Below are 15,513 nucleotides of genomic sequence, written 5' to 3'. Positions count from 1 at the left end.
TTAAATGCCTCTTATTATTATTAATCCTTAAATCGGTCTGGTTTATTGTCTCTTTGGAATGTTCTTCACACTCACTTATCCTGTTGCCTGTTATGTTACTTACTCATTTTCTCTCATCTCCGCTTACAATAATAAAAAACACCATACATCCAATCACTCTGGTCTGTCATATATATCACTTTCCTTACTTAGTAACATTCTGTCACTTCTTTCTTTTTAGATTCTTAGACTTTACTTAACAATAGGATACTGCACACCTATATCCATTACGACCCATTCAGTCAAACTTCTTTCAGATTATAACATTTAAGTTTATTGCATTCACTATTCTTCTTTTTTCATCTATCTTTCCATTTCCATTCATATCAGGCAACTTCCAATATCCATTTATCCCAATTTAAAATAAAAAAAATTTTTCACATTTTTCATTTGTTTGATTTCAGTTACAATCACATACGTTCATAAAGTTTGTGCACTTAAATATATTTCATTTAGTTCAGTCTGTTCACTCCACTATCACCAATAGAAATCAATCTCATACTTTTCTATTTCATATACTCATTCGATTTAGATTCTTCTTTACATACTGACACCAACCCACAATTTGACCTATATTGGTAGCTCTCATTCTAATTATTTTATTCACTATTCCACGTTGGTAGACTATCAAGATACATTACTTCCAATTCATTCAGTCCTTTCAAAACTACATAAAGATGAATTAGACTTTATGTCACATAGTTTAATTTTATTATATTATTACATACTCTCATTCATTTCACAATACTATATACAATCATATCCTTCACACATATATATCTACCTCACTAATAGTAATCTTTAGTTATTTAATTTTGTTAACAACTATTTTCCAACTTTTAACAGACATAATTATTCATTACAATAGTATAATAATAAATTTAACACAATAAATAGCCAACTTTTGTATATATACTGTTTTCTCGCAATATTCTACCGTTTACCTTCAACCTGTTGTCTGCTTGCCTTGTTAGGCAACCAACATTTAATCACATAAAAACACTCTTAAATTCTGGTTTTCTCGGCTTGTTTAGCTTTGTTTTTCCACGCAAGTCCAATTATCTTATTATGTAGTGTATTTCCTTGTTTCAACAAACTCATCTTTCATCTCGTCATTTCACATCCGATGACGTCACAACTTAAACCACGTAATATATCTGCATTAAATTTAATGAATCTATAAGTTATTCTGGAATAGAGAGTTGCTAATTTAAACTTTACAGTAGATTTTATTATTCAAATAATTTAAATTATTTTTGCAGACAAACCTTCGCATTTTATTAAAAAATCCAAAATCAAATGAAACTTTAACCAAAAATTGGCTTTATCTTGTCATGTCATGTCACCCTTGTCAAATTGTATATCCACTTCATAATTTCTCAGTTGGTCTGTGCCCATTGAATTGGCAAGTACCTAGTATCTTCGAGCAGGGAACCATGGCACCCTTTTAGCATGTGTTCCACTTTATCCATTAACATCGACTTGTAGTCATAACATTTTAACATATTACATTATGTAAACCATATATGATGATGTTAACACTATTTACGGTGTGCTAGTTTCAAAATACTCGGCAGGATGTAAGTATTCCCACACTTTTTTCATTTTAACAGTCACATTTTTAACCTTTTGCTTTAATCTAACGTGGAAATACTTCATTCTAGGCACTGAAGATGTTCTGTTTAGAACGAAAACGTTCTGCAATGGATGACATTTTATAGTTTTTAAATAAACGATTTTATACCAGAATACATCTCGAAGTTTTTACTTCTGTATTGGTTTTTTAAACTATGGTATACAGCCAACTATTGGGATTTTCCCATTGATTTTTTAAAATTGTATTAGTTACACATTTTTAAATCATTTTTAAACAAAATTTATGTAAGGCTCACTGTCCGCCCACACCGTACTTATGTCCATACATTTTATTTCTTTTTATTACAACCATAAGATAGCTTAAAAGTCTTTCGTGTCCAATTTGTAAAATTTCTTCTGATCCATTAGTTAAAGAATTACATTAAAAAAACTCAACCGTGCACTTCTTCCAACGCTAGTTTACAGTGCGCCAATGTGTGTGAGAAGGGTGACTTTAGCGTTATAAATAAAAAATTACAGAAGCTAGAGATTTAATTTTAGAAAAATCTTTATATAAGGTTTTCTTTGTAAAATTTTCTGAATTTTTCAATGGTCAAGTCAGTTTTTTTCTAAAATTTATATTTTCGGAGTTATTTAAAAAACATCTAATTTCGTAGTTCATTTGTTTAATAAAAAATGAAGCACCCACTTCTCGAGTAGAACTTTTTAATATGTTGTTTATTAAACATTTCTTAATGAAATTACAAAAAGTTTTATCTTGTTTGATTTTTTCCGAAGTGAAAATCTAAATGCACTCCCCTATTTGTCTATTTGTTCAATTCTAGTACAGACAATAATATATTTATCTCCTGTTTTGTACATATATATGTGTTTGAAAGTAAAAACATTTGAACTGCAAATATTTAAATTTATATTTTTTTTAAATTCTTGGAGGGGGCCATGGCCCCCTCCCTGGATCCGCCCTTCAATTTGCAGTTACTAGAGCGTTATGGGGACCAATAATTCATCAGCTTCATCACGTAGCGCTACAACCCTGGGTGGGCCCTGACTGTACAACTTTTGATTAATTACCACGGCGTCAGAAAATTTTTGAAATAAACAATAATTTTTGGTGCTACGCGCAGGATAGCGGTGTTCGATTCACACAAGTTGATTTCCACCAAAATGTCTTCCAACCTTTATCTAATATATTATTTTCTTACTCTATATTTTGTTGTATTTTAATATTTTAATTCCACAAAAATCAAACTAATTTTATTATTGTTTGTGAAATATTGTTTAAACAATTGCATATGTTTAAAAATAATAAACTTTTATTATCTAAGTTCAAATATATGAACAAAGAAAGTTTTTGCTAATAAAATTGTTATTTCAAAGGTTATAGTATGTGTTTTTATTTTGCAATAAACAAATTTATTTATTTATATCGAAATGTAATAAAAATTAAAATGTATCAATCATTATCAAAGGTCATTGGAATGCCCAATCAGAGCAAACTATCCGCTGTCCTGCGCGTAGCACCAATAATTAATGTTTATTTAAAAAAATTCCTGACGCCGTGGTGTTAATCGATTTTAATTTTGTAAAATTGCGAATGAAAGGTACAGTACACTTCTATACGCAAACAATTTTCAACTTGCTATCTGCTTTATTTTCAGTCCTGTAACATTTTGAAAAAATGAATTTTTTTTTACGAAAGCTGGATTGCAAAATTTATTTTGCAAAATCTATTGAACCGATCTTAATGAAATTTACAGTATTGTTTTACTCTACCATAAAGTTTTTCGGGGTGAGATATGAAGGTCCTAAGTGTAGCATAAATGGTTGAAAAACGAATACGAATACTTGTTTTTGTATGTTTTTTCACAATAATTGCTATTTTGCAACAAGGGTGACTATTTTTTAAATTTTTAACCAATTCTGTATTGTAGGATATTTAATTACGCAACTTTTATGGTAGTAGAACTTTTCTCGGAAATGAATACTTTTAAAGTTATAATTAAAAAACCAAGAAAAAAATCGAATTTTTCCTTAATTTTTTGACATTTTGATTATTTACAATGTTCCGGACCTTTTTGAGAGGGAGGATAACTCAAGTATTATTATTTGATTTATTTTCAAGCAATTTCTGCAAAAAAATTTGAGTCACCTCTCAACGTCCAAATGTACTAATATTTTTACAGATGCGCCCTGGTCTAATACTGGTTTGTGGTGATGTGGTGAGGTCCGAAATTGTTTCTAAGTATTTTGCGTTCAAAAAATCTGAGCTTTTCTTCGTTTGCTTTGGTCATGGTCCTAGTTTCGCATCCATATAAGTTAGTACGACGATGGATTTGTTGAATGGTCTGACGATGGATTTATAGATTTTGCTACAGAAAAAAACTGTAAGAGATCTTTACCTAAGACGATTATATCAATAAAACGGTAAGAATCCGGACGTATAATATGATATATGGAGTAATTTAAGAACATGTTAATAACATGAAGAAGAAACTTGTGAGACACTAGACAAGAAAAAGAAAATTAGAAGTAATCTTTTCCTTTGTTTCCTTTTTCTACCCGCATCGTGTGAATTTTATGGAAGTGGTGTATTGTCTTTAGTCAATGCGTTTTTTTATATTATTCAGTTCGCCGTTATAATCTCCAGACTTACTAGATATAAGTTAGGTCTTTGAGCACTGTTAACTAGTGCCCTTTGGATACTTGAGTATGCAAACCTTGATGTGATACTCTATTCCCAGATTATGTTGTAGGTATAAGAGGTATTTAACATTTTTCCATGCAAGTTTTGTGTTGATTTTCTCCCCAACATCATTAAGAGTATGAATTACAAGACAAAAAAAAGAAGAAGTGTAAGAATCAGTCTTTGAAAATGTGAAATAAGTAAAAATAAATTTCGACCACGAGTCAGTATTATGTTAACCGAGATACGATAGTACCAAGCGGCGCCGCTAAGAGTACACTCCAACAATGCGTCTCAGATTACTTTAACGAAACGTGGTCATTTTGTACTCTAAACCGAGTAAGGTATGAAAAAGAAAATAAAATAATCGTTTTCGTTTTGATTCAATTTGAGTCTCTTGCCATCCTCTGACACCGTGTTTCGGGGTCCCTACCCCTTTTCAAAGAGGCTATGCAAGTAGACTGAATTGAATCACCACGAAACGAAGAAGAACTGCATATATTAAAATATTTGCAGCAGAGTGTGGTTAGACTGTCCTCTAACGGGGAATGACGAAATGAGTAAAAATAAATTTTCGTTAAAGTAATCTGAGACGCATTGTTGGAGTGTACTCCAACCGTTTGCTTTATAAACATATTATGTCCATAAATGCTTCGTTTCCAAGATACGCGATGTTGAATTTTGTCTTACAATCTGACGGTTTATTTATTGCTCGAAAACCGGTTGAGATATGCAAATGAAATTCGGTAGGTTTTAAGAGATAGTTATTGGGCATTTTTTCACATGCAATTAAGAGTTTTATATTCTCCACTGGCGTGTTTACGGGTCATATTACTCGACGGTACGCCAACGGTCACTATAAAATTCTTAATTGTATATTAAAAACTACCTCTTAAAACCGACCAAATTTCATTTGCGTATTTCAACCGGTTTTAGATCAATAAATAAATCATCAGTTTGTTAGAAAAATTTCAACACCCTCTCTCTCAATCTTAAAGAAACCTGAGGCAATAGTTGGGTTTTAATTTCAGTATTTTATAAATGCTAGAATATTTCACAGGGTGTGGTGCACTTTGAGAAAAAAACACAGTTTGATTTGTACACCCGGTATACAATGACAATTTGCCTGTCTAGCAACAATATTATTACCGCCATATTGCTAAAGAATAAGGCTATAACATATTAAAAAAATCACTTAAATCATCAACAAGTTTAGGAAATTCGAAACATCAAAAGGATTTTGTGAGGTGCTCGTTTTCTCTGACGCATTGTATACTTTCTGCGTCGTCTGTATTTTATTTTGTTATGTAGTTTACTAATGAATGATTATCCCATAAAGAGAACAGCTTATAAATTAACATATCTCTAATAATACTCTTTAATGTTCAAACAGAATAATCAATTTAAAAAGGGAAAAGTTTGTTGTCGTTCAACTTTTGCCTTTACTCATTATAATTCGTCTGTATATTTCTGTATTTTAACTAAACGTAATCTTATTTAAGCTCTACGGCAGAAGGTTTACTGAGACCTTTAATACTCTTAATAAAAGCCCGAAAAATGATGGAAAGAAGTACATCTGCTGAATTAATAGCTCAAAACATTGGAAATTCTCAGAAAGATTATTATTTGTTGTATCCTTTTTTGTATCTTTTCACTCGAATTATTGTTGAAATATCCTATTAGTTGGAGAGATAGAAGCAGATTTTGCTCGTGATAAGTAATATGGAGAAACTATACGGGGATATAATACAGTCTTAATATTCGGTTTATACACATTTTCTGACGTTCTAAACGTCACTAGACATAAAAGTAGACAGTGTAACAAGTGAAGGATCCCAGGACTGTATTAGTAAATGTTCCCGTATGTCTAGTAGCGTGGCGGTTACTCTATATGAGTTTATTCTTCTTCTTCTTGCAAAAACGTTTCCTATCGGAGGTTGGCTACTATCACAGCAATCTTAACTTTGTTGGCTGGAGCTCTGAACAACTGTATTGAACTGCACCCATACCACTCCCTTAAATTCCGCAACCAGGAATTCCTCCTACGTCCCACGTTCCTCTTTCCCGAGATTTTTCCTTGGATTATGAGTCTTAGCAGAGAGTACTTTTCTCCTCTCATTATGTGGCCTAGATTTTCCAGTTTTTTCTTTTGTATAGTTTTTATGACTTCGCATTCCTTCCCCATCTTCAGCAAAACATCTTGATTTGTTACTCTTTCTGTCCACATTCTCCTCTGTGTATTTTCCACATTCTCCTGTAGCACCACATCTCGAATGACTCAACGTTTTTAATGTTTATCTTTTTCAGTGTCCAAGCTTCCATGCCGTACAGTATAACTGAGAAAACATAGCACCTTAACATTCTCGTTCTTAACCCGGGAGTAGTCCCGCTCACTTCTGTAACGTCGATAGTCGCGTGTGAGATTTTATCTCAAAATAGGAATTTAAAACAAATTTTTATTTTGTACTATTTTTATCTACTTTTTATATTGAAAATATATATATTTCTAACAATTTTATTAAAAAAAACCTGTGTTAACGGCCACCTGTCAACATCGGCCACCTGTCCTAACGGCCAGTTTAAAAATTTCCCAAACCAATTATATGTAGACTACAAAAACTGGCAATACCGTCCACCTTTCTGTATCGGCCAATAGTTCTTTCATTTTTAGTGGCCGTTACTGACAAATTTTACTGTACAGTAAAACCTGTGTTAACGGCCACCTGCCAACATCGGCCACCTGTCCTAACGGCCAATTTAAAAATTTCCCAAACCAATTATATGTAGACTACAAAAACTGGCAATAGCGGCCACCTTTCTATATCGGCCAATAGTTCTTTCATTTTTAGTGGCCGTGACTGACAGGTTTTACTGTATTACGAAAAAGGATGAAATGTCAGATTCTATCTAACGGCGCGACTACTCGCGGGTTAAAGCTAATTGGCTCTCCCCAAAGCCATAAATTCCACAAAAATAAGAAGAAAAAAAAAATTCCTACGCATTACTACACCCTTCCGCGAGGCACTTACGAAATTTTTTCAAAATTGCAAAATTTTTCATCAAGTTATCGCGAAACGGGATAAAAATTGAGATTCTATCTCACCGCGCGACTACTCGCGGGTTAAGTTATATTTATGTCCCGGCTGCATGGGAACTTTTTCATTTTGACAAACGATTGTCTCGTTATCTCTATTCGCCTCTTGATTTCTCTTGTCTGGTCATTAGTATCAGTGAACCAAACCCCTAAATATTTGCAGGACGTACAACTGGCTGATTATTTATGGTTAAATTCACATTGTTGTTTAGCTTCTTTGTCACAATCATGAATTTAGTCTTTTTGGTGTTCAGTTTTAGACCATACTTATTGGTATGAGTGTTTATGTTTTCCATCAAATACTGTTTTGCTAGGTTATCTGTTACTACAGTCGGAAAAATGAAAGAATACCCATGAACGACCATATAAAACACGCTGTATTTTCCTGTCACCGTATCACAAAGAAAATTACCCAGCGCAAGTACATGTAATAATAATTATTACATATGTAATAATAATTATTACATGTACTTGCGCTGGCCAATTTTTTGTGTGACGCGGTAACAGGAAAATACAGCGTGTTTTATATGTTCGTTCATGGGTATTCTTTCATTTTTCCTACTATATTAGCGTGTCATCAGCGTATCGTATATGTTTAATTAACTCTCCTTTAATGTTCATACCAATGTTTTGCTCTAGGAGCGCTTCCTGACATATTGTTTCGCTATATAAATATATTGAGTAGTAGTGGAGAAAGCACACAACCCTGACGCACACCTCGACGAATCACAATTTCTTCGGTTAACTCATTATCAACCTTGACTTTTGCTGTTTGTCCCCAGTACAACCTGGATATGATGTTAATGTCGCGACTGTCGATGTTTTTGCTTCTTAGGATTTCATACAGCTTTTGGTGTCTGACTTTATCGAAGGCCTTCTCAAAATATATGAAACATACGTCGAGGTCTTAGTTTACATCCAAACACCATGAGTTTATTGGAGGAAATATTTTGAATAGAGCGATTTTAAAAGGTACTGTATTTTAATTATTAATACAATGAACATATAAGTTGTATAACATCAATACATATAAGTTCTAACATCAATACATAAGTTGTACTTACCAATCAACATATCAGTAGCTGCTAGCGACGCTATGAAGTAATTGCTAGGCTGTCTAATATTTCTGTCAACGATGAAAGCTAGTAAAACTAAAATGTTTCCGGACACCGTAAGTATGATGCAAATTCCCAAACTGATGGCAATTAAAATGGTCTGCCACAATTTGAAAGGTGCCAAAACGGGTGTTAATGTATTGTCTAGGTTGTCTTCACCGGATCGATTGGTCTCGGCAGTGCTGTTGAGTAATCTGTATCCGCTACCAATCCAGTCAGAACTGTCGAAAATATTTAGTGGGTCTTCAGTGTCCCACGGAATATTTTGTGATAAATTGAACGACTCGTAGCATTCTGTGAGAGTCAAGAAACCGCTGTAGACTGTTTTGCAGAACTTTTCGCGCTGCTTTTGACGTTTCCTGAAACAAAGTACAAGAATTAATATGGATATACAGTATGATTGAAAAATATTGAGCAGATTCATTATTTTAGAAACAGATTTCTGGCTTAATTTTTGAATGGCAAAATATGCGTAGATCTGAAATTAGAGCTACACTCTGGGCTAATTAGCAAAATACAAGGAAAAGTTATTTACCAGTAATTTTATTGCTGGAATTGAATCTTATGATTGTATATATTAATAATACAGGTATTCAAAGTCCGCAGATAGTGTGCCATTTTTTATAAACAAAATGGCGCCCGAAAATCGTGTTTTTTTTCAATTTTTGCTCTATAACTCCAAAGATTTTAAATTTACACCAAAAATACTCAAATAAAAATTCACCGTAATTCAATTCTACATAGAGACGTGTCTTTCCTGATTTACTGCAACGAAAATTTTTGCCGGAAAATGCGGGTTTTTCCAACAAAATCTTTAATTTCAACTGAAATTTTAGATAAGCAATTGTTTATTAATAATTAAAGAGCTTGGTGATATAAAAGCACTTTTTGTATAGATAATAATTCCAGAAGCCGATGGAAACTGAATGAACAGTTTAGCAACAATTGAATTGTTAATTAAAAATTTACGGTCGCTATAATATCCACAATAATTATGATACATAAGAATAAATATGATTTTAGTATAAACAAACACTGTACCTACCTAATGTACTTTACAGAATTGAAATTGGACTATTTATGCGGCATTAGAAATATTTTAAAATTATAAACAATTTTTTGGCTTATAAATAAATAAAATATTTCGGGAAATATTAAATTAAATTAAAACATGAAAACGGTATTGGAAAATAAGAGGCAGGGCGCTTCTTTTAATAGAAGAAACGTTTAATTGTAATGAGTGGTTCCTGAGATACAATCGGTGAAATTTGACCGGCATTTACGGCATAGATATAAACAACAGGATAATAATTTTCGAACCATCATTTTTATTTAAAAAAAAACAGTAAAATTCTGTATAAAAGGTATATTTAAAAAACCCTTAAAAGGGCCACATCAATCACATAACTAGTTTTCGACTGGTTTACCAGTCATCATCAGTGCTTACGTGCAATGTACATGCTAACCACCAAGATAGTATTATACAAAAATATGTGGGCCAAAGCCCAGTTAAAATAGTCCATCAAGGAAACATTAGTTTAAAAGGCTACCTTAAGCTTGGATGTTTAAAATATTTTATAATTTGCCCTAGGTAACATCTGAGATGTAGATAATATGACTTGTTCACATGTTGGAAGTGAGACGGCAAGTGAGACTTCAGCCAACTACAGGAAAACTTGTTCCTTGTGAACTTTTTATTTTTGTCCTCTTTCTCCACATCAATTTTCATATCTTTAAAATACTCATAATATATATTTTTATAATAAAAACTATCGATATTACGAGTGAAAATTGCCGAAAATAGCAAAATTCTAATCAAAAATTAGGTTGGAGAAAATGTAACCTCAAAGTTCAAAATCGGTATACCGGTAAAATCTTTATTTAAACAAAATAAAAATTTTTGTTATAATCAATAAATTAATTTATTATAACAAAACAAAAGCAAGTTTGACATTTAATAATGCGTTAGTTATATGGCTCTACTCGAGTTACTTGGGAACAAAAAAAGAATGAATAAAATTGCTCCATGGGAAGCCGAGAAATAGTATATTACATACCTAGCGGGAAAGTACTCTATTTCAGCCGAGCGGCAAGGTAGTTTACCGAGGTGCGAAGCACCGAGGTAAACTACAGACGCGAGGCTAGAATGAGTTCTCGCGAGGTTTGTATACTATTTTACTCACAATCGGTTAGTAGTTTATGGATTTCTAATACTCACAATCTACCAATAATAATTTCGTTTCAAATATCTGTATCCATTTTCATTATGTGATAAGATGAATTATTTTAAGTAGCCTGTGAGATCGTTGCTAGGTAACAAAACAAGTTTGTTGAATCTGACATTTAGGCGATACACGACGTCATTAATTGTACATATAATCAAATTGTGTTTATTTTACAAAAATGTCTGATAGTGAATTTGAATGAGAGATGCTAGCCGGGAAAGTACTTTCCCGGCTAGCTGGGAAAGTAAAGTAAGTAATAAGTCGCTTCCTGATTACTTCAAAGGTTAGAAATCCATAAATTACTAACAGATTGTGAGTAAATGCCTTTTTAACGTATACTGATTTTGAACTTTGAGATTATATTTTCTGCAACCTAATTTTTGATTGGAATTTTACTATTTTTGGTAATTTTCACTAGTAATATCGATAGTTTTTAGTATAATAATATATGTTATGAGTATTTTAAAGATATGGAAATTGGTGCGGAGAAAAAGGACAAAAATAAAAAAAATAAAAAGGTGATGGTTCGAAAATTATGATCCTATTGTTTATATCTTTGCCGTAAATGCCGGTCAAATTTGACCGGTTGTATCTCAGGAACCACTCATCACAATTAAACGTTTTTTCTTTTATAAGAAGCGTCCTGTTTTTTCCAATACGGTTTTTATGATTTAATGTAATTGAATATTTCCGAGATATTCTATTTGTTTATAAGCCAAAAAATTGTTTATAATTTTAAAATATTACTGAGGCCGCCTAAATAGTTCAATTTCAATTCTGTAAGGTACATTAGATAGGTACAGTGTCTTTTTATACAAAAATCATAGTTATTCTTATGTATCATAATTATTGTGGGTATTGTAGCGACCGTAAATTTTTAATTAACAATGCAGTTGTTGCTAAACTGTTCATTCAATTTCCATCGTCTTCTAGAATTATAATTTATACAAAAAGATCGTTTATATTGCCAAGTTATTTAATTATTGATAAACAATTACTTATCTAAAATTTTAGTTGAAAATTAAAGATTTTGTTGGAAAAACTCGGATTTTCCGGGTAAAATTTTCGTCGAAATAAATCGGGAAAAACACGTCTCTATGCAGAATTTAATTACAGTGAACATTTATTTTGGTGTTTTTGGTGTAAAGCTAAAATCTTTGGAGTTATAGAGCAAAAATTGAAAAAAACTCGATTTTAATTGTGGAACTTATAATCCTGACAAGTTTATGATTGTGAAAACTCGAAGGTTGTTTTTAAATTTATTCAATATCAAACTTTATAATATAACGATGGCTTAAAGCACACACTTATTGTATGTCCATTTTTCTATTATTGAGTTATGCACTGTACCTTGATGACATCCTAACAGTCTATCATCCTGCACAGACATTGGATGTCCTAACGCGTTTGGTGTGGTATAAATAACATTTCAAAACTGTGCGCTATAGCGCTGTTCTATAAGAGCTTAAACATTCAAACTCAATTTTCTCCAAAAAGTACATGCACATACAATAAGTGTGCTTTAAGCCATCGATAATATATGAAAAAATATTTGTCCGACAAATATGTTGGGCATTTTAGTAAGCCCGACAAGTACAACGTGTCAAATGACAGGAATTATCTTGGTGATAAATAGCAGTCTGATTTTTGCATGAGAGTTTAATGAAAGGGTAACAAATTAATTTGAAGTTCTGTTCAACAAAATACATGGGACGTATTCGTAGTCTGATGTTCGAAACCTGTAACCTGTTCCACAATTAAAACTTTCCCTGATCCAGTCTTCCCATACATCAAAGTTTGTCCGACTAGACACCGTTAAGCTAGTAACAAATTTTCAGCTCGCTATTAATAAACTTTTTTTGATAAGCGGAATCCAGGCCTAATAGGGAGAGGCTGAATATCGTGGCTGCTCAACCTGAGGGAATGGTAAGGATGTACATCAGATGAAATTTTTAAAGCAGCCGTCTCTAAAATTGGTGCACAATTTTGAGTTTGTTTGTATAAACTTTCTTTTTAGTCAACACTCTGTGTACTGTCCTTTAATTGAGTCCACAGATAGACGCAACTTGAACTGTAAAAGAAGTAGAGTTCTATGATTGATGGACCAAAGCGATTCTGGAATGGCGACCATCACAAGAGGAGGCATATCGAAGCAGTGGACCAATATAGGTTAGTTTTTTTATGGCATGGACTATATGTCAATCAGCCAGTCACAGCATGACTACTATATCAATAAGAATAAACATTTAAAGACAAAAATTAAATATCAATAACGAAGAAAAGTTAGTTCAGTTACTGTTGAGACGTAATTTAAGTACCTACTGAAATTAAAAAGATGGTAGGTATTAAGTCGAGGTAGGCTAATAATTATAGCTTCCTTTCAAAATCCTAGGTGTGTTCAAAAACGATTTAAAAAATTTAACAACAATAACAATAATATAAAAATAATAAACAAGACAACAACAACGAAAAACTTGCTATGGAACTTTGAGGACCTCAGGTGAGGTCCTCAAAGTTCTATAGCAAGTTTTTTCGTTGTTGTTGTCTTCCGCGGCTCCATACTCAATTCAAAAGCTACCTTGCTATGGACTGTCCAAGTTGCTCACTACATTTTCTCTATATACATATACATACTGTTATATTTCTATTTGATATGAAAATTAAAATTTGATAATTATAAACAAAATTCAATTTAATACAAAATATTTTCAATTGTCTCAACCACGGGCATATAAATTTAGAACAACCTGTATACAACAAATTGTTATATTTAATTTTAAGAAGTGATAAAATAAGACTCAAGTGAAATCGTTAATAGGTCATTATCGTTGTTCGCGGAAGGATCGGTCATTAGCCGATGCTAATTAAGACTAAGTGGAAATAGAGAATAGGTCATTAAAATTTGTATATAGTAGAAAGTAATTTTAGAATGGGAATTAACTATTTTCTTTGAAATCCATTAAGCATATTTAGAAAGTTTAAAAATTGGTTTTGAGGAATACTGCGAATGAGAGTTGGTGGTGGAAGTTTGATTTGTGAATCTGGAAGGGATATTTAGAAAGTAGGGGAATGAATGACAAATAGAGATCAGAATGTTTTTGAGCGGTGGAGAAGTGAAGTCGAGTAGTAGACGGTAGTGTACGGAGAGTGAGAAAGCCTGTGTAGTTCCGTGAGTGTGGAGTATCTATCGTAGAACGAGAGGTAGGCCAGGTTTGAGAGTAAAAGAACCTCCTTGAGCCAAGAGTTCCCGGTAGCTGATTGCAGTTTCGAAAAAGGTAGAACACAGCATCACGACAGAAGCAGGAAACGAGAGCTATACGAGCTAGTTTCAGAGGAGAACATTACTGGAAGCCAGGACGAGGTTTTGATTGCAGCCAAGGATAGCAGGAAACGGGTCTTGTGTGAAGACATTCTCAGTGCACCAGAAAAAGGTCAGTCTCATTTGTTTGGACATGAATGTATGGGTTTTTTCGTAGTAAATACCACATTTAAAATTGAAGAAACATAATCAATAATATCAGAAAAGCTTCATCAAACTTAAATAGAATTGTTGCTAATAAATCATAATAGTTAAATGTTAATAAAAACTTTCAATTGGAAATCAAAAGGAAATAAGATTCCCATGTGTAAATGTTATGTTTAAGAATAATAAGATATAGCAAATATTAAGCAGTGATTGCCATTTAAATAAAATAAACAATATTTTGATTACAATTGTAACCCATATGTGTTATTATTTTACTCTTTTCTTTCCTATCCCGATTAGGAACCATTAAGAAATACTTAGAAGCCACGTATGTAAGTAATTAATTTTATAAAAAGCCCTGAGATTGAAAACATATTGATATGTGATCTGGTAAATTAATTAGATTATTAGTAATGCATTGATTAAATTAAATGACATATAAAATTATCATCTCATATCAATAATTAAGATCACAACAACTGTCGTCCAACGTGGAGGGCATTGTAAAGTATTTCTAGTGGCAAATTTGAAGGATAGAAAGAGTAAAGCCGGTATTTGAAAATTTATATGCCTGTGGTAAAAAGTGAGATACTTACATTTGATAACATAAAATTTTAGATCTCTTTAGGTACAAATTTTACATGACTGATTTAATATTTTATTTTTACGATATTTACATTTGATATATTTATTGACAATTTATAATATTTGGGTGAGAAAAAGTCGTCTTGGTAACATACTAGTAAAATTTCATATTTGGCGGGGACAGTACTTCTTGAAAACAAATGTCTGTGACAAGAAGCCAAAGCAAAGACAACAAAAAACAAAAAGAACATTCAAATCAAGAGAATAATTCAGACCAAGAAGATATTTTAGACACGACAATCATGGCATTAGAACAGCAAGAATTATCAGGAATAGATAAATTATTACAAATGATGCAACTCCAGTCACAAAGAATAGAACAGAAAATGGATGAAACACAACAAAAAATGGATAAAAATCAGGAAGAAACATCAAAGAAAATGGATAAAGTGGATCAAAAAATGGATGAAACACAACAAAAAATGGATGAAACAAAAAGAATAATGCAAGAAAATCTGAAGGAAACAAAACAAGCCATAGAAGAGAACAACAAGAAAATGGAGGAACGCATAGAAAAGTATGAAATGAAAATTAAGGATCACATGAAAGAACAAGAAATGAAAATTCAAAATAAAATAAAGGAGATAACGAATTGCCAGAAAAAAGAAATGGAAAGTTTGGAAAACAAGTTTGAAAACGCTATTCAAGCA

At 32.2% G+C, this 15,513-nt stretch overlaps 1 protein-coding gene across 1 annotated transcript in view; it reads right to left on the bottom strand.

Moving 5' to 3' along the window:
• LOC114326165 (muscarinic acetylcholine receptor M2) overlaps nt 1–12,898 on the bottom strand; it is a 54,270-nt gene extending 41,372 nt beyond the window's left edge. The window contains 2 exon segments of the mRNA XM_050652900.1: nt 8,477–8,886; nt 12,786–12,898. Coding sequence (XP_050508857.1) covers nt 8,477–8,886; nt 12,786–12,898 — 523 coding nt within the window.
• Nucleotides 12,899–15,513: the final 2,615 nt, after the last annotated feature.

The sequence above is a fragment of the Diabrotica virgifera genome, chromosome 6 (assembly GCF_917563875.1).
Source record: "Diabrotica virgifera virgifera chromosome 6, PGI_DIABVI_V3a".
Lineage (NCBI taxonomy): Eukaryota > Metazoa > Arthropoda > Insecta > Coleoptera > Chrysomelidae > Diabrotica > Diabrotica virgifera.
The sequence above is the reverse complement of the archived record's forward strand: the minus strand, read 5'-3'. Positions and strand labels throughout refer to the sequence as shown.